At 52.2% G+C, this 24,473-nt stretch overlaps 1 protein-coding gene across 2 annotated transcripts in view; it reads left to right on the top strand.

Moving 5' to 3' along the window:
- Positions 1-17,736: 17,736 nt before the first annotated feature.
- The window catches only part of FLI1 (Fli-1 proto-oncogene, ETS transcription factor), a 118,768-nt gene continuing 112,031 nt past the window's right edge, over positions 17,737-24,473 (top strand). The window contains exon 1 of one of the 2 annotated variants that reach the window (XM_036353417.1): positions 17,737-18,102. In XM_036353417.1, the coding sequence (XP_036209310.1) occupies positions 18,085-18,102 (18 nt within the window). In that variant the 5' untranslated portion in view covers positions 17,737-18,084. The remainder of the gene's footprint in view (positions 18,103-24,473) is intronic. The other variant, XM_036353416.1, reaches the window with a different exon arrangement.

Raw genomic sequence — 24,473 nt, 5'->3', positions numbered from 1 at the left:
AAATTCTTCAAAAGATGCACTCTAATTTCTCAATAATGTTGAGATGTCAGTTCCCTTCTCTTTATCTATAGATTCAACACAATCACAACACAGCAGGCTTTTTGAGATAGGAGCATGGTTCTAAATTTTATATGGAAGACAAAGGTGCTAGAATAGCTAAAAACAATCTTGAAAAAGAACGAATTCACAGGACTGCACTATCCTTCACACTATGATTCCAAGACTTACTATAAAGCTACTGTCAAGACAGTGTGGCCTTAGTGAAAGGTTAGACAAATAGATCAGCGGAACAGAATAGATAAATATAGTCCACTGATTTTTTTTTTTAAATATACTTTATTGATTTTTTACAGAGAGGAAGGGAGAAGGATAGAGAGTTAGAAACATCGATGGGAGAGAAACATCGATCAGCTGCCTCCTGCACGCCTCCCACTGGGGATGTGCCCGCAACCAAGGTACATGCCCTTGGCCGGAATCGAACCCGGGAACCCTCATTCCGCAGGCCGACGCTCTATCCACTGAGCCAAACCAGCTAGGGGTAGTCCACTGATTTTTGACACAGGTACAAAGTCCTGTCAATGAAGAAAAGATAGGTCTTTTTTTAATAAATGGTTTTAAAACACGTAGATGTCAATATGTAAAATCAATTCAATAATGAACAACTACATATTACTTCACACCTTATACAAAAATTAACTTAAAATAGATCATAGTCTTAATTGTAAAAATTAGAACTATCAAATGTCTAGAGGAAAACATGGGACTATATCTGCATGACTTCTGGTCTGGCAAAGGGGCTTTAGCTATGACAATACAAGCAAGATTCATCAAACAAAAAATATAAATTGGACAAAATAAGGACATTGCAGGAAAACCGATGAACTCTGAATAGTCCGTAGTTTAGGTAATAGTGATGCACTAATGCTAAGTTTTGATAATGATGGTTATAAAATCCTAGAGGCCAGGTGCATGAATTCGTGCACGGGTAGGGTCCCTCAGCCTGGTAGGTGATCGGGGCCGATCGGGGCCGGCCAGCTGCGGGGAGGGATTACTGGAGGTTGGCTGGCAGTGGGAGGTTGGCTGTGGGAGCTCACTGACTACCAGGGGGCAGCTTCTGCATTGAGCCTCTGCCCCCTGGTGGTCAGTGGGTGTCATAGCTACCAGCCAGTGGTCTGGTAGTAATGGTTGCTTAGGCTTTTATAAATATAGATGGGTGAAGGGTATTCATGAACTATCTCTACTATCTTTGCAACTCTTGCTCCTATGGGATGAAAGAAAGGGAAGTCGAAAGTAGTATTGGATATCTTAGAGGTGGAAGGAGAGGGGAGTTATGAAATCAGTGAATTGGCCTTGTTAGGGAACAACCCCACCACCACCTTAGGAGATGGAAAGTTAGCCTGTTTCATGGGATGTGTTGATAGAAACTCAACAAGGAAATATGAGATTAGAAGTTAAAAGACTTGGGTTTCAGCCAGGCCCTGTGGCTCACCTGGCAAAATTTGACAAATTACTCGTATAATTACTGAGATAATGTCTAAAACACATTACTTAGATAATGTATAAAAGATGATTCTAAGAGACTCGGGTTTCCCACATGTGGCTCCATTTCGCCAAGTAAAAGATGGTGATAGCAGCAATCGTGTCCCTTAATGGAATAACATACTTAAAAGTCACCATGAAAAAAAGGAGTCATTTCTGTTTCAGATTCAGTTTCTTCATCTGGAAACTGCGCATGAATTTCTCTAGGGTCGTTTCCGATCACATATGACTCTAAGTGCTACATAAATATATCATAGAAATATTATAATAGTAGAACAAGATCAGGTTTTGTATATACATCCATATGTCAAGTCTTTTATTAGTACATGTATTAAAATTGGAATAAAATTGGCCCTAAAGATAAACATGAGAGGTGGGGAGAAATAATTCTCTTTCCAAAAATATTATCTGCTTACAACATTTTTAAAATGTAAACTATGGAATTTGTTTTGTGCCATTAAAATGCAACCTAATTCTGCCTGGCCAGTGAGGCTCAGTGGTTGAGCATCGTTGAGGAGATCATGGTTCGATTCCTGGTCAGAGCACATCCCCGGTTTCAGGCTTGGTCCCCAGTAAGGGGTGTGAAGGAGGCATCTCATCAATGATTTTCTCTCACCATTGATGTTTGTATCTCTCTCTCCCTCTCCCCCCCTCTCTGAAAGCAATAAAAATATTTTTTTTACATGTGACCCCTTTCTAATATAATCAACTTGGTGGTAGTTTGTCAAAAGCATATCAGTTTTTTTCAATTAATGTCAGCTGAGTATTCATGCAATGTGTGTACGTGTTTATTCAAAGAGGTGCCTGTGAATTATTTTCATTTTATGTGTAAGAAACCTGTATGGGAAGTGCGTCAGGCAAAAAACTGCATCCTTCGCTCTAACCCGCACCATTGCTGGCCTTGGTGCACGCCCACCTTCCCTGCCCAGCAGCTGTGGGGGAGCTGAGATGAGAAGACAAGCAGTGTGCTCCCTCCATTCCTGCCCCCAGTGGGGCGGGCAGGAAATGCCAGCCTCCTCACAGGAAGGCCTGCTGCGGTGAGATTTCCCGATTTACTTTATAAATGCAAGAAGGCCAGATACAGGAGGAGATAAGCGCTCAAGATTGCAAGTGCTTATCATCTGCCAGGCTTCTGGGCCCCACAGCCATGGCCGGTTTCTCTTAGTGAGATGCAGGCCAAAGTTCAGTTTGGTTCCAAATCGAGAGGTCTCCCCAACTGAAAGCCATGATCATCCACCCTTGTCAGTCCTGGCAAGGAAACCACTCCAAATAGCGTGCTGAATTCTCACCAGGAGTGGCATCTTCTGCCCAGGTATTCCTACAGAAATTCAGGGAATACCACTCTCCCTCCTAGCTGCACATTGGCCTCACCTGGGGGTGCTATAAAAAGGACTGGAGTCTCTGGTTCCCCAAGTGAGCGTCTATAGTCAAGGCACCCACTGGACTTCATGGTACTCAGCTGCCCCGTGATATTTCCATGGCAACGCTCCTCCCTCAGTTCTGATGTTACACTGCTGGTACCACTCAAATAAAACATTTAGTAGAACGTGAAGAATGGGATCCTCAAAAAGACAAGACAGCCAGCCAAGGTGGCTAGCTGAGTTCATAAAGGTCAGGGGGGACTAGCTCAATTTAAAATGTATTTTTATTGATTTCAGAGAAGAAGGGAGAAAAAGAGAGAGAAATAGAAACATCAGTGATGAGAGAGAATCATTGATCGGGTGCCTCCTGCACGCCCCCTACTGGGGATCAAGCCTGCAACCCGCGCATGTGCCCTGACCTGGAATTGAACCCTGACCTCCTGGTTCATAGGTCAAGACACTTAACCACTGAGCCATGCCGGCTGGGAAGGACTAGTTCAATTTAGCATTAAGCGTGCTCTGGCAGCCGCACGGGCCAACCCACTCTCTGGTCAGACCCTGGGATGGACGGGGGCATTACCCACTTGAAGGAGAATGCTCCATTCCACCTCTTTTCTTCTACTCTATTTTTATAAAATAGAACCAAACCCCTTACCTAAAGCCACAGCACAGAGGCTGCATGGAGAGTGAACGATCACGTTCTACTTTTTCCATCTCCACATTATCAATCATTGTGAAGCCATGAGAATTTCAGAGTCAACCATTCCACTCATCTATGTGTGTCACTCACAAGTCTGACGTTTTAAGAAGGGAAAATAGGATTTAAAGGAAATCTACGTCTCCTTTTTCCTCCGCCAAAAATCTTACTTCACAGAGGTCTCATTTAAAAACATCACCAAGAACATAAAAACATACCCTCCACTTTTGATCTCTTATCTAGGGAAGCCAGAGGAACTCACAAGGCGGTGAGTCCCCAGTGTTTATTGTGTTAAATGGGGACATTGTTTTGTATCCAGCTGTGACGTGCCTTGAAGTAACACGGAGTAACTGTGCTCTTTCTGGGACCTCGCTGTTCCCTGGTTGCCGAAGTTGAAGGTCACAAAATCATAATAATGACACAGCAGACCAGTATTTGACCAGGCAAGTATTTACATAGCTTCTCTTCCCTCCAGAAGCTGGAAGCACTTGGCCAAAGGCACCTTAGTTCTTGAAAGAGTCCCCCAGACCCTTGCATGAGGGCTATCATTTATCCCTCTCCCAACTCAGCTATCTCCCACACCTCACTCTACTCCTTCCACCTCAATTAAAAAATGTACCCAGTAGTTGAGCATCGGCCTATGAACCAGGAGGTCATGGTTCAATTTCCGGTCAGGGCACATGGCCGGGCTTGCAGGCTTGATCGCCAGCAGGGGGCATGCTGGAGGCAGTCAATCAATGATGTTTCTCTCTCATTGGTATTTCTATCTCTTTACCCCTCTCCTTTCCTCTCTCTCTCAAAATCAAAAAAAAGGAGTTCCTCATTGCCTTAATGTATAGTTTCATTCATTCTCTAATAACCTCACCAATCCTGGGGAGCTTTATGTATTTTTATTTATGGGTGGGGTGAGGGTGAATCTGTGAGCTAGGGGGAGGCCCTTTCTCTCACTCCTGTTTGGATTGCAAATCTCTTGCTTCAGTCCTTTTCAGTCTAACTCTGAATGCTCCCTATTTTGCACATTGTGCTACCCACCATAAGAGTCTCTTAACACTGAGGACGTGTGTGTGTATGTGTGTGTGTGTGTGTGTGTGTGCATGTGTGTTATTGTGATGGAAATCAAAGAACTGACTGGGTCACATACACGTTGGAATCTAATGAGCCGGGTCTGATGGCTCTTCTTTCTCATGGACCCTGTTCTACTCACTACCCCGACTTCCTGGACTTATCTCCCCGAGCAGATTTCCCACTCTGCTTTCTTTGTCATTTCTAGGGGCTCAATCTTGTTTTGCAGTCTGTCAGGGGCTACAGGGGCACACAGAGAATGAGAGATAAGGCGCATGACATCTTGTTGGCTCCCCTGTAAAATCTGAAATTGCTTGTTGAAGAGCGGGAAGCAACTTCCTTCCTTTCTCATCATGAACAGCAAAAAGAATAGGAAACCCAGAGAAGCCAAAACTCAATTAGGCTTTGGGTGTTATTGGGGGTGGAAAGAACCCCAAAGACAGGAACACTGCTTTACACACAAGGCCACTCATGACCAAAAGCATTAGATAGACAATAGATAGTCATCATCACAGCAGGTTCTGGAAGAGCTCAGTAAGTGAGTCAGCATCCCCAATTCCCTTTCACTTGCTTGGAGACACCAAAATACTGCATCTCAGATGCATTCCTTTGTTGGGGCTGCCATCAAAAATGCAAAATACTGAGTGCTTTTTGTTTTCTCACATTCTGGAGACTAGAAGTCCAAGATCAAAGGGTCAGCAGGGTTGGTTTCTCCAGAGGCCTCACTCCTTAGCTTGCAGTGGCCACCTTCTCGCTGTGTCCTTTCATGGTCTTTCCTCTGCGCTCCCACATTTCTGGGTCCTGGTCTCCTCCTCTTACAAGGACACCAGTCACCTTGCATCAAGGCCCAGGCATTTTATCTCCTTTACCTCTTGAAAGACTCTCTCTCTAAATACAGTCATATTCTAACATACTGGGGTGAGGGCTATAAGATATGAACTGTAGGGGACACAATTCAGCCCATAACCAGTCATCAGGAGCAGAACCAAGACTGGAACCCAAAGTTTCTAGCCCTAGAACATTAATTTGACATTGATTCACGTCCTTTCCCAGGTTAAATTATCTCATGGAATTATGGCATTCTCTAATGGGGTGGGGGGTATCTCTTGATGATCTAATTGTAGCCAAATTGTGGGCCAAATAAGGAAGCTGCGTCCTAATTGTCTTGCTTAAAATCATAAAACTCCTTGATAACCACCCAGTGGATCCAATCTCCTATTCTCCTAAACTCCACAGGAGGGTCACTTGCTAATCTGTGGATTGTAAATCTATGGCACAAGGAAACAGCTTGGTACAGGATAGTTATTGAGGGAGCAATAACTATAGAGCAAGAAAGCCCTCGCTCACCTGATCTCCCTGTGGAAGGAGTTGGAGGGATAAGCTGGCTTTAACGAGCCTTCCTGCCCCTTTCCCTCCATCCTCCTCTTTTATGCTGCTCCTTATGGCAGCTGTTACCAATTTCAGCAATTTTCTCCTGGCAAATTGAAGGCTTCAGGTGACAGAGAGTTGGTTGTATCCTTCTAGACTAGAGAATGAGAAAGCCTAGGTCCTACTTCCACCCCACCCCTGCTTCCAGACTGAGTGGTTAGGGCTATAGGCACTTCCCCAGTGGGCATCCCCAGCCCCCTCCCCCCCACCTCCCACACATGCACCAGCAAGGGCAGGCTTCCAGGTGTATGCCCAGCTCTGAGACCCTATCTGAGACTCCACATTATTCCTCACTTCATTCTCAGCTCATTTGTTTTCCCAGGACCACCAAGATTTTATTGTTTACACGCCCCTCGAGTGAGTACCCATTCTGTGGCTTGAAATGACAGGAAAAGTGTGAAATAGGACACAAGAGCCCGCACACACACACATGCGCACAAACACACATACACACAAAGAGTTTGGTACAGAACTTGGACACTGGACACCTCTATCAGCTGACCACACCCAGGATGCTTGGAGGGGGGTGAGCTCATGCTCCCTGGGTAACCCAGGGAGGTTAAACATGAAGCCAACACATGAGCACTGATTGCATATAAACCTGAGAAGCAGAAAATCAATCAGTAGCAGTCAGGTGAAATTTTCCTGTCAGTTTTTTCTTAATTTGGTTTTGTTTATTTTGTCTTCCCTTCCCTCCTTTTTTAAAAAAAAAATTAATCCTCACCTGAAGATATTTTTTCCATCCCCTGCACACGCCCGACTGGGCCCAGGGACTGAGCCTGCAACCAAGCTATGTGCCCTTGACCAAAATCCAACCCAGGACCCTTCAGTCCGTGGGCTGATGCTCTAATCTTCTGAGCCAAACCAGCCAGGGCTTGCATGCCCTTCTTTCCGTATTTCAAAAAAAAGGGATGCAGCTAAATAATTGTTTCATTTTTCTGCTTGTCTATTTCAGTGTGGACACTGAGTGTCCAGCCATGAACAAAGCAAACTCCACTTCTGCCTTCAGGGAGCTTACCATCTAATGAAGGGAGAAAGAGCTTAGATATGTCTACAAGTAAGGATGTGATAACAACTGTGAAGACACGGAGGAGGAAGAGCTTAAAATCTAGAGCAGTGGTTCTCAACCTTCCGAATGCCGCGACCCTTTAATACAGTTCCTCATGTTGTGGTGACTCCAATTTCATTGTTACAAATTGAACATAATTAAAGCATAGAGATTAATCACAAAAACGATATGTAAGTAGATATGTGTTTTCCGATGGTCTAGGCGACCCCTGTGAAAGGGTCGTTCGACCCCCAAAGGGTCGCGACCCACAGGCTGAGAACCGCTGACTAGAGGGAGGTACTAAAGTGATCTCTTAGAAATTCCCTTCAAAAAAAGGAAGAAAAAAGGTAAGGAGGGAGGGAGGGAGGGAGGGAGGGAGGAAGGAAGGAAAGGAGGGAGGGAGGAAGGAAGGAAGGAAGGAAGGGGAGGTATAAAGGAAGGACCAAGACTAGAAAAACTTAATCTGGATGGTAAATTATTACTTAGACAGTTGTTTAGTGCCTACCTCCTCTTGCATAGTTGAAGCCCTCCTTTTCAAATCCCCAACTTTCCTGACAAGAACCTGTTTAAAATACAGGCCATCCTTGGAGAATGGATTATGGGGCGTAGCAGCCAGCGCCTCTGTTTTATCCGCGGTTGTTTGGAACAGTGTGTTTGTGGCCTTGGGAAAGAAGGTGATTTCCGGGAGAATAAAAATACAGGGGCCACGGCTCTTGTTCTTCAGCCCCTTCCCCTCCCCAGGCCCAGCCTTGTTTTCCTAAGCAATTGTCAGGAATGTGCGGGGCGGGGCGGCCTGGCCATCAGCTCGGAGCCTAGGCAGCCCCAGTCACGGTCCCGGGCTGGCCTTTCACCTCGCAGCTCTCCCGGCTGCTCTTATTAAGCAGCAAAATGTTTCAATATGTGGAGCTCTGGGGGAGGGACGGAGAGAAAAATCGGGATATTGTGGCGAAGGAAATAATGAATAACCCTGCCGCCAGTCCCCATACCCCCCACGTGGGGAGATCTGGGTGATAAGTGTGGTTTCTCCAGAAACGGAATTCTAGCCATCGCCTTTCGGTCAAAAATCTCCAGAGAGAGCAGGGGCGTAGGGGGGCGGAGGTGGGGGGGGGGGTGGCCGAAGGAGAGACAGCGAGTCCTAAGCACATTTTCTCAGTGCCCAGAACCAAAGTAGTCAGCCATCTAGGGACCCAGAAAAGAAAGAGGAGGGGACAATTTGAGAAACTGAGGCCCATTCCCAGAGGTGTGCGAAGCCTTCGGCTTGGTCCTTACAAATGGACACACTCCCATCTCTACTCTGACCTGTCACCTCCACTTCTCCCCACCTCCAAGTTCATCTGTTTGGCGAAGGGGGCGGAGGGAGAGGCTGGTGAGCAGTTCCCAGTTACAGGAATGTCAGGAGCGTCCTATGCAAGGGTTTGCAGGCCACCCAAGTCCGGTCTGTTTTGTGATTCGGCTACTGACAGAGTACAGGGGAGCTTGGACTCAAGGCCAGGTCTACACGCGGAAGCGAGGAAATAAGCAACACCCCCAATTTCAAGGAAATGCACATTTGAAGACCCAGAAATGACCCCTTAGCAAGAGTGTTTTTCAATGTGTTTTAATTAACCTCCCCTTCCTCCCCCTCCCCCATTGTTTCTCTGACATTTGCAATTCACTTCGTTCTTCTAGAGTCTGCCCCGAAAGTGTGGGTCACAGTTGGGGAATCCTTCCCGGGAAGGACCAAGTAAAGGCAAGGAGTGACCTCGAAGTTGAAGAATCAAAGACCTCACTCCTCTGGTTTAGGCCTGAGGAGTAAGCATTCTCAGGGTCGCCCTTTGGCACGAAATCCTCAGCGTAGGGAAGGCCTGCGTCGCCAGGCTCCCCTGGGCTTAGCAGAGCCGTCTCCAAGTTTGTGCTGCGTGTGTGTGGCTTCCAGGGTTCCTTGACATTTCCTAGAAACCCAGCGAGGCTCCTGGAAAAGCAGCTGGGGGCAGATGGGTGGCTGTCTATAAAACCATCCATCAGAGGGCAGCTGAAATATTGATAAGAAAACGGAAATCAAATTAAAAGACGGGGGGGGGGGAGGAAGAGGGAGTGGGAAGGAGGCGCGGGCGAGAGGCGGCGGAGAGAGAGGCAAACTGCAGGGCGCGCGGACTTCAGTGGCTCCTACGGCCCCCTCCCCCCGCCCCCCCCCAGGAGGCGCGGAGCCTGCGCCCCCACCCCCTACCGCCCCCACCCTCCGCGTCTGGATGTGCAGAAAAGAAAGTCCAAACTTTGACTCCAGCGGGTTTAATTCGCGCCGCCAAGGACCCGGCTCCGGGCACAGAGAACTCGCACCAGGCACTTGAACATCCTGGCGGTGCCCGAGTGGCGCTCCTGCTTGCTTAGCAGGAAAGGGTGCCTCAGGTGAGTGTTCGTGGGACCTCTGGGGGCGCTGCGGGCTCCGGGCGCCCCCACTCTGCCCCGCTGCCCGCTCTAGTTGTCGTCAGGAAATGCGAAGCTTTCGGGGCTCTTTTATTTTTTTCCCCAGTCTCTCCAGTGCTGGCTTTTTCTCCCCCCCCCCCCCCCCCCGCCCCCCCCCCCCCCCCCCCCCGCCCTCCACCTCCCCTCTTTTCTTGCAAATTTCACTCCAACTTTGAAAGCAAACAGGGGAGACGTTGGAGCCCGGGGCGCCAGGGGCGGAGGTAGTGTGAATGGGAATCTCAGAGCCCCGAGAAATGTACCTGGTCCCTAACCCGTGTGTGTGTTGTGGCTTCAGGAGCCCCAAAGCTGGAATTTGTTAGTGGGGAGAAAAGTGCTTTATCAGAAACACATTGGCTGCCGGAGAAGCTGTGGGCTGCCACGTTAGAGATGGTTTAAGAGGAGGGAGGACCGGGACCAGTCGCCAGACTTGGCAAGGCAGGGAGAGATGCCCGCAGAGGCACCTGGCACTCTAGACTCGTTGGTGGGGGCCCCCCAGCCCCAAAATTCAGATCTCAGACGCCATCCCCCTGCCAGCGACAATGAGGCCGCGTTATTCATGGACTTGGCCTCTGCCTGCAAACCTGTTTTCTTTTAGAAGCGGGGACTCTGGGAAAGGGGCCTGGTGGACCACCGGAACCTCTAGCCAGTCTTCATAGGCGCTCCCTTGGTAGGGAAGAGGGGGGCATCTGGGCCCTAGTGGAGTCCTAGGGGTGCTGGGGAGTCGGGCAGAAGGCCTGTGCCTCAAGGTCCCCAGCGCGTTCACCTCTGTGAATATCCGTTTCCTAGGGCCTCAGCCTGCAAGGTGGGTAAACCTCCCTCCCTCTCCTCCCGGCAGGTGTGAAACTACCCAGGCCCCAGGGGAGGCGGGTGGTGGATTTCGGGCAGAAGAGGGTTGGAGGACAGTGGGGAACAAACCAGAAGTGTGATGACCACTTGGACCCTCCCCGGCTGATCAGGAGGTGTGGAGGCTTCGAACTCTAGCATTCGCCCTTCATCACCTGCACCCCCACCGCATCACCCTTGCTCCACTTGCGCGTGACCCAGGCTTCTCCTGCCCAGGTTGGTTCTGCGGCCTTCCCGACCCGTCATCACCACCCCAGGATGTTCCAGACGGTCCCCGACACGTCGTCTTACGTCAAGGTAAGACCTGACAGCATCTTTAAACAGGTAATAACTCCCAGTCCCCCTGCACCCGGGGAAGGGGTGGTGGTTGGGGGATCAGTCCGCATAGGGGCGCTGGGCGCAGACCTTCGGGGTTCCCTGGTGGCTTCTGCCGTGGCTGAGCCGGGTGACTCTGCGGGGAAGGCCAGGTGGTGGCCCCTAGACCGGCTCCTAGTCGGGCCCCTGGGGTGTGCGCTTCGGCGTGGCGCACGGCAGGCTCTCCTCGCTAAGGGTCTGTGTGAGGACGCGGGTGTGCGCGGGGGGGATGAACGCGACGCGCCTCTCTTCCCGGTCCGACACCCCCCACCTCGTCCGAAAGCCCCCCTTCCTCCGTCCACCCACGCCCTCCCAGGCGCTGATTGCGACTTGACAGCAAATCGAAGGGTGGTTTTTATTTTCTTTTCCACAACAGTTCCCAAGAACGTAAACAAAACGAGGCCAGGGCATCTGGGTTACACGTTTAATGAAAATCTGGGGACGCGTTGAGGTCCTCCAGCCGCCCACTGCAGCTTCCGGGGACTGGGGGGCAGGAGGAAGGACCTGCGAGGTCCAGGAAAAGCGCTCCCACCTCCTTCGGGTCCGGGCCCCGCCCCCTTTCCAAACCCCGCCCCCGGGTTCACCGCCCCCCCCCCCCCCTCCAGCGTGACAGTCCAAGAACGCCCAGATGGTGTGCACTGAATGTGGGCTGGTGGCCACAGCGATGGGGCGAGGACCCTCGAGTTTTCTCCTTGAGGCGCCAAATTTGCGTCCGCCCCACTCCCATTTCTCTAAACCGAAATGTGTTGCCACCTGGTAGCCTGCGTCTACGCGCACTCCTCCCACCCCCTTCTCCCCACCTTCGGTAGAAGTCTGTAGTCACTGGGGAAGCCAAGTTCGGAAGGCTTGGCCAGGAAGGAGTGTTTCATCAGCAATAAATGAATGAAAAATGATGAGACCAATGTGTCCATAATCAGTAAGTGGATGGATGGATGGACGGAGGGCTCCCAGGAGGTGGCAGAGCGCGCACAGGCTGGAGCAAGCCCCTGTTCCTTGTAACCCCTCGGACCAGCCTCCCCACCCCACCCCCTGGAACTGGGAGCCCAGCTAAGGAGCTCCCTCTTCTAGCTCGGGCCCAGAGCTGCAGGCGGGCGGGGGAGGGCGTGAGGCAGTCTCTCCCACCCACATGGACCCGCGAGTCTGCACGCACCCGGGGACCCAAAACCTCAAAGAGGATGAATTCTAGAGGGTAGAGGGTCGAGTGAGAGTCCAGGAACCCGATCCAGGGCGAGAGCCGGAGAGCAAGCAAACCCTTGGGGGAGAGGGGAAGGAGGAGGGGAAGAGGTGGAAAGGGGCGCCCTGGGGTTAGGGAAAAGGAGGTGGGTGGGGTCCCAGAGCTGTGGGCCGCTAGGGCAGCCGCTCTTCATGGGAGCTCTTTAAAAGGGGGAAAAAATGGATTTTTCAAGCAGCTACAAAGTTTGTATTGTTGCACAAAGGGGTGCATTGATGACGGTGAAAGTTCTGCGTGGCCAGGACAATCTTGGGTCTGTTCCGCCGGCTCCCTGGGTCGACCCGTTGCCAAAGGGGCACAGACAGTGCGGGCTGCCAAGCCCCTGCCCTTGGGCGCCAGGCACCCACTCCCAGGTTACTGACAAACACCTGGGCCCCAGCGCGGGGACCCGGGAGCCCAGGGTGCCCACTGCCCTCAGGCAGTGTCCGGGTTCTGATAACCCACAGAGTACTCAGGGAGGCACCCCTAAGATGAGCCCTGAGGTTGGATGTGAGAGGATGGGAAGAGAGAGGGAGAGAGGGAATTCCGGTGACTGGTTAAGACATGGACAGGCAGTGAATGAGTCATGGCGGTATCTCATAGAGAGCCCTTCCCTTTGTCAGGCCCCGTTCTAACCATTGTACAACTGGTTTAGTACTGATAACTCTGAGAGGTAGTCCAGTTTGCAAATGAAAAAGGGAGGCATTGAGAAGTTAATGTAACACAGATTGTAAGGGGCAGAGCCCAGATCCAAATAATAAGGGCACCATTTTGCTGACTGCCGGGCAAGCTCTAAAGCGTTCATTGCATCTTTACAACAGCCCTACAGGGCAGGTCCTATTATAAAGCCGAGGACGCTAAAGCACAGAGAGGTTCAGGAACTTGTTCAAGGCCACAGAGCTGGGAAGTGCAAAGGCAGAATTCACACCCAAGGAGCCGGATCTCCCGATGGGAACCTTCAACCAGGGCGTTCCACTTGCAGATAAAGGGTGGAGGGCGCAGGAGACCCGCGGAGTAATCCTAACCGGACAGGTGCCAGCGCTGGGCTAAGCACTGTCCATCCCCAGCGCGCAGGGCACTCCTTGAAAGTCCCTTCCCGGCCCCACGAGAGACTGGCTGGGTCCTTTATTTTCCTTCTTTACGAGTTTTCCAGATCCCTAGCTCTCGTCCCCCCACCTTCCAGCCTGCGGGTGCAGCCCATGCAGCCTTCTGGACGAGACACCTCCCCACTCCCCTCCACTCCCCACCCCCATCACCAGAGGAAAGAAGGCTGATGCCCTAGAATGTTCGCCGCCAAGACCCGCCCAGCGGCAGCTTCTGGCCCGCAGGTCCTGAAGCCGCATTTCGGGGACACGGGTCTGTACTTAGAATGAACGCTGTTCCCGGCGGGCGGCCGGGAGGCAGGGCAGATGGGAGATTGGAGCAAGGCCCCCATCCGGACGCAGCCACTGGCTGAGGGTCCCGGCTCCTGGCTGGTCTCCACCTCTCATCAGTCTGCACTCTCTGGTCCACCTCGGACTCCCTTGGGGTTTCCTCCTCGACGCCGTGGGGTCTGGGGACCCGGCCCGGAGCGCCAGGGCCTGGGCGCAGAGACCCTCCCCTCCCGGGCCCGCCCCGGCCTCCCGCCGCCCGGCCCCCCACGTCGCCTTTTGGAGCCCGCTCGGCTCTCGGGCGGGAAGGCGCGCGGGGAGCGGGCAGGGCGAGCCGAGGCTCTAAATCTTCCTTCCACTGTGAGTAGCTGGAGTCTGAGCAGCAAATTCAAAGCAGGCGCGCCTGCAGAGCCGTCCTGCAGAAATACGCCCCGCCATCCAAGCGCATCCAGGGGCGGCTCGAGCTGCCTTGTTTGGCTAAGGTCAGACGAGACTCGAGTTCTCCAATAAAAATAAATCTCAAATTAATTATGGCCTCGAGCGAGGGGCCAGACACTTGAAGCTGCAGTTGTGCAGTCTGGAGTTTTGGCGCTCGCTCGCCCATCCCTCCCCCGCACCCCCGCCTCCCTGCCAGCTCGAATACCCGCTGCGGCGGCGAGAAGGGAGGGGAGGCCAGGGGGGGAGGGCGGAGGGGGAGGATCCGCCCGGGAGGCTCGGCTGGGCCAGGCGTCTCTCCGCCAGCCCGGGCATCGCTCAGGGTTTCAATGCCCCGACGGACCGTCCAGGAGTCGGTGGCACCCTAGGGACCCAGCTCTACTGGTCGCACCCTCCCGTCCCCAGCTCGGGGCAGGTTCGGAGAAGCCCGGGGAGTCGCGTCTGGAAAGCCTTGATCGGGTCAAAAGGGCTGACATTGAGCGAGCCAAGACGCCTTTCACCCGCCGCTCTCCTCCCAGGGGAAGCGGGACTTCCGCATCTGTGAAAATATTGTCCGATTCGGAGGGTGCGGGGCAAGTCATCTCGCCAAAGTTCCAAGGAAATATTCACCCCCCCCCTTATGCATGCTTTCTATAAAGGACCCTAGACCTAGACATGTGAGGTGGTCTGTTTTGTGGGTACCCCTCCTCCCCAGGTGGAGCTTTTGTTTTGTCTGCTGGACCCGCTATGTTGGTTGTGAGCTCCACCCCCCCCACACACTTGAAAGCCGGAGGGGCTGGTGGATGGGGCACTGGCGGTAGCCAGCACCAGCTCCTGGTCAGCAGCCCTGCCCAGTCTGGGAAAGGCAGAGGCAGAGCCGCCTCTGGTAAGCCAGAAAAGAGGGTGTGTGCCAGTGTGTGGGCTGGGAGAAGTCAGCAGTCCCTAGCTAGGCCAGGAGGAGACTGGCAAGGCAGGAAAGGGGAGAGAGAAAGGGAGGAAAAGGGGTGAGGCAAGAAGTGGGGTGAGGAGAGAGACAGACAGGGAGGGAGAGGGAAGGGCAAGGGTTCCCCCTTCCCAACTCCCGGGCAGTCTTCATTTGCAGCAGGCCTCACCGCAGGCTCTCTATCAATTTGTCTCAATGCAAACATTCGAAATATTCTCCTTGGCTGCTCGTGAAAACAATGTGAGCTGCCAGGATCAAACCATCTTTCCAGATGTCTGGTGGAAACCACATTAAACAGGGCAGACTTGTTTACTGTTGTGTTTGGTTAGGGCTCCCCCCCCCCCATGTTTGGGATTTACAAAATCAGCAGCGGGAGAGTCGAGCCTCAAATCCAGAGTTACATAAGTGGGCACGCTTGCCCACCAGCATGTCAACACAGGATGAGGGGGGGAGGGGGTGTGTGTCTGGCATTCCCCCAAAGGCTGTTCAGAGTTGGAGGAAGGTTGGTTCTTCTGGACCAAGAACCTTGTGGATGGACAGGAGGGCCACATGAAGGCCCTGGTACGTAGGCAAAGGCCTGGCCCTCATGCCAGTCCTTGAGTCACAAAGTGGTGACAGTTATGCCCATGCCAGCTGCTCCTCTCCTTCCCCCTCCCCACCATCTTCAAAATGATGAAGTTGCCATAGCTTGGGTCTTACAGGCAGAAAGAGAAAGTGCTACTGAGTCCCAGAATTAAAACAGGAGGGCAGTCCTACTTTCAATCCAGTTCTCTATGGGAAAGGCGGCTCCTGCTAAAAGGCGTTGGGGGTGCCAGAGATGTGGGGGTGACTGCCCTGATCAATGAGGTGAACGCAAACCTGTCGTGGTCCAGGCTGAACAGAAGGTGGGATGAGAACCCTTGCCAATGTTCTGGCCACAGAGCAGCCTTCTCAAGCCCTAGGTGGAGGGCATGGGGCTGGGGTGGGGTGGCCATTAATGGCCTAGGTGTTTGCCCAGCACCAGGAAGAGGGCCCCCTGATGGTGGAGGTGGAGTCCTCTCTGCCTAAAAGAGGGGTGATGTGTCTGGGGGGTGCCAGGTTTCTGGTCTCCTCCCAGTGGGAAGCGGTCTCCCCCGCACCCTCCTGAAAGCCCCGTTGTCTGTCGTTTGAAGGTCGGCAGAGTCTGGGCTGAAAAGGAAACAATTTGGGGTTTGAAAGGATGTAATTCATTCTTCCTTTCCCTTTAACCTCTTTCCTCTCTGGAAAGCATGTGGAAACTGAAGGGGAAGAGGGAGCGGGCGGGCGGCTGGGCCGAGGGGAGGAAGGGGTTAAACCTGATTTCTTTTAATTGAACTCCAGAACTGGTGGCCCCAGGCAAAGGGGGGGACTGACCCCGCTAGCGGTAACCAGATGTGGCGGTCCCAGGGGAGCCCCTGAGCAGACCCCTGGATTGAGAAGCAGACAGGAGGTGGGGGGGGCAGCCCGGCCCCCATTCCACCCCTACCCCCCCCTACTCCCCCATACACACTCCGAGTCTCAATTGCTGGCAGGCTGCACCCGCCACTCCTGGTCTGGTCACGTTCAGACCCTCGTCTGTATTCGAACCCAAAATTGGAGCTGAATTGATGAGACTAATTTCCAGAGGGGGGTTGGGGGAGGGAGGGAAGGAGGCGAGAGAGCTCTCGGGCTCAATTGCTCCTGAAGAAATAAAGAATTAATAAGTCACCTTTTTCGCCGCTGCGGACACCCCTTTGCAACATTTTTTTCTTTTCGATTGGCTCGGATCTCCTCTGGATTTTTTTTTTTCCCTCCTCCTTCCCCGGGTGGACTCTTAAATAAAAGTGAAAAAGTCCAAAGCGTGGTCCGGAGAACGTGGACAAGGTAATCATCGGTCTTGGATGTTGGGGAGAAGGGAGTCAGGCCGATAGCGCCCGGGGTTCCCCTCCCTGAGCCCGGACTCCTGAGGCTGCCCCCACTGGAGCGCGTGTCCGAGCTGCTGGGGTCCGGGGGGGCCCCTGGGTGGCGGGGTACGGCCAGAGGGGCAACGGGAGGCCAGCTCACGCTCAGTGGGGACGTGATCCCGGGGTCTCACGGGTGGCGGGAGGAGATTAGGGGGTCGGGAGTCTGAGTCTCGGCCGCGATGTGGGGTGCCGCGCTCTGCAGACCCGCTGAGCAGCGGGGAGGGAACATCCCGCCCGAGTGTCGGTGTCCCAGGCGCGGGTGGCATCGCGTAGGCGCCTCTGGCCTGGGCGCCCCGGCCGGGACCATCGCGTCCAGGTTAGCGCCAGGGTTTGACCCTAGAGGGCGCGGGGAGGTGGCCTAGGGTGTCCTTGGCCCCAGCCCTCGGCGGACGGGCGCCAGGAGCTCTCCGGGAGCAGAGGGTCGGAGCGCGCCGCCAGGGGGGCACCCCTCTGCTCCCCAGCGCGGGGTGCCGAGTCCGCGCTCCCCGCGGCCCGCGGCCCTGCCAATCAGCCCCGGGCGCGAGTGGCCGTGGGGGTGAGCCGCTCCGGGAGTTGGCCGCCGCCCGGCAGCCCAGCGCCGAGTGGAAAAATTCCCATTGGATGCCCTCCGGCAGGGTGGTTTGCCTCGGTCTGCGTCTGCATCGTCCTGGGCAGGAGGCTCCAGCTTCTCTCCAGCCCGAGGAGGCGCTCCGGCCCCCCCCCACCCCCCCCCCCAAAAAAAAGTTTGACTCCGGCTGGAAAAAACATTAATGAACGTATCTGTGGGAAGAAACGGAAAGTGAATGAGTCAGGAGGGCCACCTTCGGCCAGCGGCCCCGGGAGCAGGAAGGAGGCCAAAGGCGATTGGGTTTGGGCTGGGGGGAAGGTGCTGGGGGATGCGGCCTGCGGGGATCCGGGCACGGGCGCCGGGCGCGCACCCGGGCATTGTTCCCAGCCCGGTCTTATCTCCCGGGAGCCAGTATCCTGTGCGCGCGGCGCGTGGATGCATCTGGGCATCGCCGTGTATATTTATATAGTGTGTGATGCGAAAAGCAGGAGCGGCGGAGGGGGGGAGTGAGTGTGGGGGAGGGCAGACGGAGGAGAGAGAGAGACGAAAGCGCTAGACGAGAGAGAGAGAGAGAGAGAGAGAGAGAGAGAGAGAGAGAGAGAGAGAGAGAGAGAGATAGGACTTCCTCCCGATTCGCAAAGTGAAGTCACTTCCCAAAATTAGCTGAAAAAAAAGTTTCATCCGGTTAAACTGTCTCTTTTTCAATCCGCTGCTACAACAACAAACGTGCACAGGGGCGCGCGGGCAGGGCGCTCGCAGGGGGCACGCAGGGAGGGCCCAGGGCGCCGAGGAGGCCGCGCCCGGCTGATCCGAAGGGGCTGCGAGGTCAGGCTGTAACCGGGTCAATGTGTGGAATATTGGGGGGCTCGACTGCAGACGTGGCCCAATGGACGGGACTATTAAGGTAAGAGACCGACCGGTGGGCGCGGGCGGCGGGTCCCGGGAGACGTGGCCACTCTCCGCTGCTTCCGCGGCGGGTCCTCCCGCGCGCGGGTGGCGAGTCGCACTCGCGGGGCCACCCCGCCGGCTCCCCCTCCCAGGGCAGTCTCCCCCGCACCCGGAGCCGAACACGGCCCCCTCCCTCTGCGCTGCCACCCGGCTGCGGGCGAGGACGGCGTGAATCCTGGGCTGGGGGTTGGGGGGGTGGGGGTGGGATCGCGGGCGCGGGTCGGAGCCGAGGATCGGATTCCGCGGGTCCATCACCTCCGCCGTCAGCAGGCGCCCGGGCCGCCTCTGGGTACCGGTCCGCGGCCGGCTCCCCTGCCTCGGGGCCGGGGGCGGTGGGGGCGGAAGCTGCAGCCGCCAGCAGCTCGGGTCCCCGCCCGGTGAGCTCGGGGCGGGCGAGTGGGTCGGGTGCAGGGCGATCGGAGTGCGAGTGGCCGTTTCTGGGCTCCCGCTGCTGCAGAGGGAAGCCCTGTTTACTTGTCAGAGGCCGGTTTCTCTTCCTCTCCGCGTTTCTGCGGCCGCTTCTCCGCGCTCAGAGGCGGCGGCTCCCGAGCTCTCGAGACTAACGGGCCGACCTGGCCGCTTCCCCCGCCTGCCCGGGCAGGACGTCCCCCTGCAGCCCGGGTCCCCGCCGCGCCCCGCGCCCCGCGCCCCGCGCCCGGCTTCCCCATCCCGCCTCGGGTCGGCGCCGACTCCCGGGAAGAGCTGCTTTTCCCGTGGGGTTGGCCAAGCCCTCGCCCCTACCCTCACCCCACACCCTGCGCCTGGGTTAGGTTGCAAAGTGCAGCCCGGAGGGAGGGCTGAGGGTCTGGGGTTCACGTCGGACCTCAGAAGGGCTGACTGCCTCCGCCCTCTCGAAGGGGAAGTGGGGCGAGGAGCAGAAAGGAGGGACACCCCCTAAAGCGACTGGCCTTGGAGGCGCGAGGGGAATGAATGGGACGAGGAGTCGCTGGGCTGCGAGAGGCAGTTGTGCAACCCCAAGCAGGAGTCAGTCTGGAAAAACTATTAGGCTGGTGAGGGGAGGACTGGCAGAGCCCCGCCATTCCCCCAGAACCCAAAGGGATCAATTTCAGGCTCAGGGCTGAGTAGGAGAAAGCTAAGCATTCAAGAGATATTTATCATTTGGGTGGGGTAGTGGTTTTTATTTTCTAAGTGTTTTTTTGTGTATATGTGTGTGTGTGTGTTTTTCTGAAAGTTTGAGATATGCTGACTTAGGTAAAAAGCACCAACAGAAGACATCTGGAGATGAGATAACTGATGGTGATGGGTGAAAGGGTGCCTGTGTGAGCCTGGGTTCCTCAAGTTTCAAGTGTGTGGGTGCAGAGTGGGTGAGGGAGGATTCCTATAGGGAGGGCGTGGTGCGCAGAGATATTTTCATGCTTGTTTTCCTGGTCGTTGGCTGGTATGTGTGCATGCAAGTGTCTTGTGTCCCTGGTTTAGTAATGAGAGGCTGCACTCTAGAATACTCCCTCCCCTCATTAGGACACTTTTCATTTACCCAGAAGGCACCTCTTTGATCTGAGCAGTGGTAACATGGCTCCGGGGTCCCGATGTGGACACTCTAAGGAGAAGTGAAGCAATTTCTTCTCCACGATGCTCAGACCTCTGAGGCAGGCCCCGAGCAAAGGGAGGAAGCTGTGGTCTGTACCCAGGATGTGCTAATCTCTTTAGATACACACACAGGGATTGGCATGGCGGGCAGTGAGCGCAGGCTTAGGCCAAGACCCTGGCACTCGGTGCCAAGGATGAGAGGGAGAGTCTTCTTTTCCATGTGGGTGATGAGAGCCTGTGAGTCTCTCCACACCCTCCACAAGGGCACCCTGGTCTCCTCTGGGTGACCTGGCTGTGCAGACAGACCCCTCCACCTCACAGAGCCGTGGCTGCTCCAATCCCCAAAGTGCTGAAGGATTGAGTCCTTGAGTGTATGTGTTGGTATTTAAATTGTGTGAAAGCCACAGTTTCTTTTTCAAAACGTGAGACCTTTGGATCTTGGGGTTCCTGGACCCCACTCCCACAGTGGTTTAAAATGTTGTTGTTGGAGAGGAGAGTGGGTAAGAAGAGGCCAGCTAACTTCTGGTCGCCACGGGAATGCAGTTCATTAAATCCGTCTGAGCTTTCAAATCTTTGCAATTATGAAAGAGTGAGGCTAAATCACCTTCACAATAGTATCTTTCCCAACCCTCTCTTTTCCTAAAATAGTATGGTCCTATGCCAGTGATGGCGAACCTGTGGCACGCGTGTCAGAGGTGACACGCGAACTCATTTTTTTGGTTGGTTTTTCTTTGTTAAATGGCATTTAAATACATAAAATAAATATCAAAAATATAAGTCTTTGTTTTACTATGGTTGCAAATATCAAAACATTTCTCTATGTGACACGGCACCAGAGTTAAGTTAGGGTTTTTCAAAATGCTGGCACGCCGAGCCCAAAAGGTTCGCCATTAATGTCCTATGCTCTTACCAAAACATGTACCGGATGCCTATGAAATCCACTTCTGTACTGACAAGGTCTGAGAGATTTATATGTAAAGGGAGAGATCCGTATGTCATGTCTAATCTGCAGACACAAATCCCGAAAGGGTGTTCCCCATTGGAATGGCCTGGAAAAACCATCTTTGAGTAATTCTGGGATGTGATTTTTATGCACCTGCACATCCCTCCCCCCCCAATATAAGGTGGGTCTCTCTTTCAAAATCCCTGTCAAGTCTCTGCGCTGAGGAGGTAGCTGGCCCAGGATGCCAGAAAAGTCTTTGCAGAAGACTTCTTTGCAAAAGCCCTTTACTTTGTGCATAATTCTATCTGATTCCAAAACCTCAGCCTTCACTGCCCTGTTACAATAAGTCCTTCTGTGTCATGTTCACCTCTCGTTTCCATGGCCGTCTCCTGGGAAGTGTGTGGGGGCCCTTCTACTCTTTTGCCGCCACAGACAGTTAACCTGCATATTAAACAACACCCTACCCCACCCCTGCTCCCCGCAGTGATAGTATCAGTGTTGAGAAGCACATGATACTGGTGGCTGCGCTAAGAAATGACCTGGTTTCAAAAACTGCATCTTAGTTCCAAGCAGCCTTCAATCGAGTCTCATTATTTCATCTGTGAAAGCTCGATTCAGTGCCCGTGGTGCCAGCAAAGATGGCGAAACTATCCAAGAAGATGCAGACAGGGAAACGAAGAGCAGACTTGGAATCAGGAAAGCGGGGTTCACTCTCAGCTCTGCTAGCATGTTTGTGGTTGCTCTACCGCGAGGCTCTTGGTCCTTTGAGTCCCAGTTTCCTCATCTGTGAAATGGAGCCAGAGTAGCTCCCTGACCTCAGTCACAGTAAGGATCAAACAAAGTCTGCACGTTAGTTGCATGCACATTGGTTGAATTTCTCCTTGGGCATAGGTCTTCTGGAGTTTGATTGGTTCGGAAATTAGATCCTGGGTCTGGATTTACCGTAATACATGTTTCATTCATTTAACAAATGTGAACTATGTGTTTCTTATGTCCCGAGGCTCAAAACTCATGCATTATGTGTTGAGAATAAAACTGGAATCAAAACCCTGTTGGAATGTATACTCCAAGGGAGGTGACAGACACACAAATAAATAATTCTATGTCCAGAGATGATATCCCTTCTGAAGAGCAGGAAGGCAGGTTAGGGGATAAAAAGGGATGTAGCTGTATCAGCCAGGATGGTCAGGGAAGATGCTTTGAGCAAATTGAGGAGAGCAATTCAGTTTTCTTCCTTTAACTTTGGAAAGTACAGCACCACACAGTCAGCGAATGATGGGAGAGCAAAAGGGGAAAGAAAGGTTGAGATTGAAGTTGGGTTCTGCAAACCAGCAGAGAGTTTCTGGGCCAGACAGGCCTAGGAGGGCAGGCTGTCACTGATGGGCAGTGCTCGCCAGTGGGAAAAGCAGCAGAGGGAGGAATGCTTGAGGATAGACTTGACCTGTGTCCTCAAAAAGGGATGTTGCCTTCACTTTGCAGAGTGAACACCCACACACATCTTTTTGCCTTCATCTCTCCTCGATTCTTTTATCTGTCCCCAGGAAGTACCCATTGGCAAATTGGTAATGGTTTGGTTTATTTTTGTGAATAATTTCTATGCTTTAGCCAGTATGGCTCAGTGGATAGAGCGTCGGCCTGCGGACTGAAGGGTCCTGGGTTCCATTCCTGTCAAGGGCACGTGCCCAGGTTGTGGGCTCGCTCCCCAGTGGGGGGGCGTGCAGGAGGCAACCAGTTAATGATTCTCTCTCATCATTGATGCTTCTGTCTCTCTTCCTCTCTGAAATCAATAACAAATATTTAAAAATGTTTAAAGAATAATAGTTTCTGCAAAACAGCTTCCTTCTACTTCTGCTGCTATTCCAATTTAAGTTTACAGGTTTGCAAATTTAGAGAATATTTAACTCCATAGTCTCATGTTATGGGTGGGATAGCTAAGGCCTAGAGTTGTTTAATGAATTATTCAAGGTCACGCAGATTATTACCGAGTCAGGGTGAGAATTCAGGGCTCCTGACCCTCAGACTAGTGTAATTTCCACTCATACCATGAAGATTTCATTCACATTCATTACATTATTATGAATTATAGAATCCTGGAGGCAGTGAGAGTATGTTGTGTGTGAGTGTGCCTAAGAGAGGGATAGAGACAGACAGAGACAAAGAGAGGCTTTTAAAAAATCACGGAGAATTTTGACACTTTGGAATAAAGACACTTGTATTTTTTAATGAAAAATGTACTACTGCCTCCTCGAATCATGTCCAGACTTTAAACATTTCAAATTTTCAGGGAGGATTTTTCCATAACTGCTTTCGAAACTAAATCCTTCTTTTCTTGCAGACAAACAAGGTCTCCATTACTATAAGACAATAAGAAATATACTATTTTACTGAAATAGCCAATAGGCTCCTTTGTAGACCAGGGCGGCAGGTGGGCTGAATTTTTATTTCAATGATTTTAATAACGGAATGTTGACTGTATAGAATAATCCATGCCGATGCATTAGAACATATCTTATGGACTCCCCTTCCAGGCTGTGTAGTGAGTGGTCTTAAGTAACAACCACATTAAATAAGATTTAGGATTTCAATGTCTTCTGTTTGGGGTCAACCAGTTAACTTAGCATTGCTTTTAAAAAAGTGGTTGATTTAAACCAAGCCTATTTTCTAGAAATGTAACATTCGTCTTATGCTAACACTGAGTTGTTCCAGAAATAAAAGGGGAAAAATTTATGATGATGATGAACAACTCAGCAGCATTTCTGATGGACGGAGGCCTTTATTCTACCTCAAACTTCAAAAACAAACAAACAAACAAAAAACTAAATTGTAAGTCAACGTTCAGGCCTTCAGCAAAGTCTCAGTGTTCCCTGGGAGAAAACTCACTCTATTTGAAGTTAAATAGACAGATTTTCAGATTAGCAACCAACTATGTAAGGTTAGAATTGAAAAGCTGCTATTTTCATTCATTTTACACAACCAGCTACGTTATAAAAATATAGAATAACATTTTTGTTTTGTTTTGTTTTGAAAAACCTGACTTTCTATTTTTGGCTTGCACTTAAAATAGTCTTTCTGAGTACATTTTTTTGCTTGTTGTTTTGTGACAAATTGAGAAGGCTAAAGGACATTGGCCACTACACACACACACACACACACACACACACAGACGCACACAGACGCAATCTCACAAAATCTTCCACCAACCATAGTCACTTTTTTTGTAATCTCAGGGCTGTGCAGGTGTCTTTTCCTCTGGAGGAGACCACACCCTGTTTCATTTTCTGTTGCTTTTCTGATTTATATCTATATATTTCTATCCCACTCGTGGGTTAATCCATCAGTGGGATGCTCTGACTCAATGATGACATTCTGATTCTTCCACAGGCCTGATAGGCCCAATATCAGCAGCCTGTGTGCTCTGAGCTGTTTACCCAGAGGCAATGGATGGGCTTTGACTATCCTCACATTGTCACCTTTAGGGCCAATTTTTTGGAATTTTGATAGAATTAGACAGTCTACGGAATAACCCTTTTCTATACAAAGCTAGCTGGCCTCACTGGACCCTGTAACCTTGGCCTCCTGGGCATCATAAACTGAGGTCAGGCATGTTAATAGAAATTAGTCATCGCTCATGTTAGGAAGGTCTGTCGCATGACTGTCGTGCAGGCACTGAAGTAGGTGCCTAAGTGCTGTTAAGAGACAATGTTGGTGGCCCAAAGGCTGCTGTCCTGGGGTCCTAGCAGGGGGATCAGCCGTGTGTATGTGCATAGGGGGAAGCAGTGTTCCATTAGCCTGGAGAGAGGAAAGAGCAATTGCCGATGGGCTAGAAAGACCTGATA

The sequence above is a fragment of the Myotis myotis genome, unplaced genomic scaffold (assembly GCF_014108235.1).
Source record: "Myotis myotis isolate mMyoMyo1 unplaced genomic scaffold, mMyoMyo1.p scaffold_m19_p_20, whole genome shotgun sequence".
Classification (NCBI taxonomy): domain Eukaryota; kingdom Metazoa; phylum Chordata; class Mammalia; order Chiroptera; family Vespertilionidae; genus Myotis; species Myotis myotis.
Note: the sequence above shows the minus strand (reverse complement) of the source record. Positions and strands in the feature narration are given on the sequence as shown.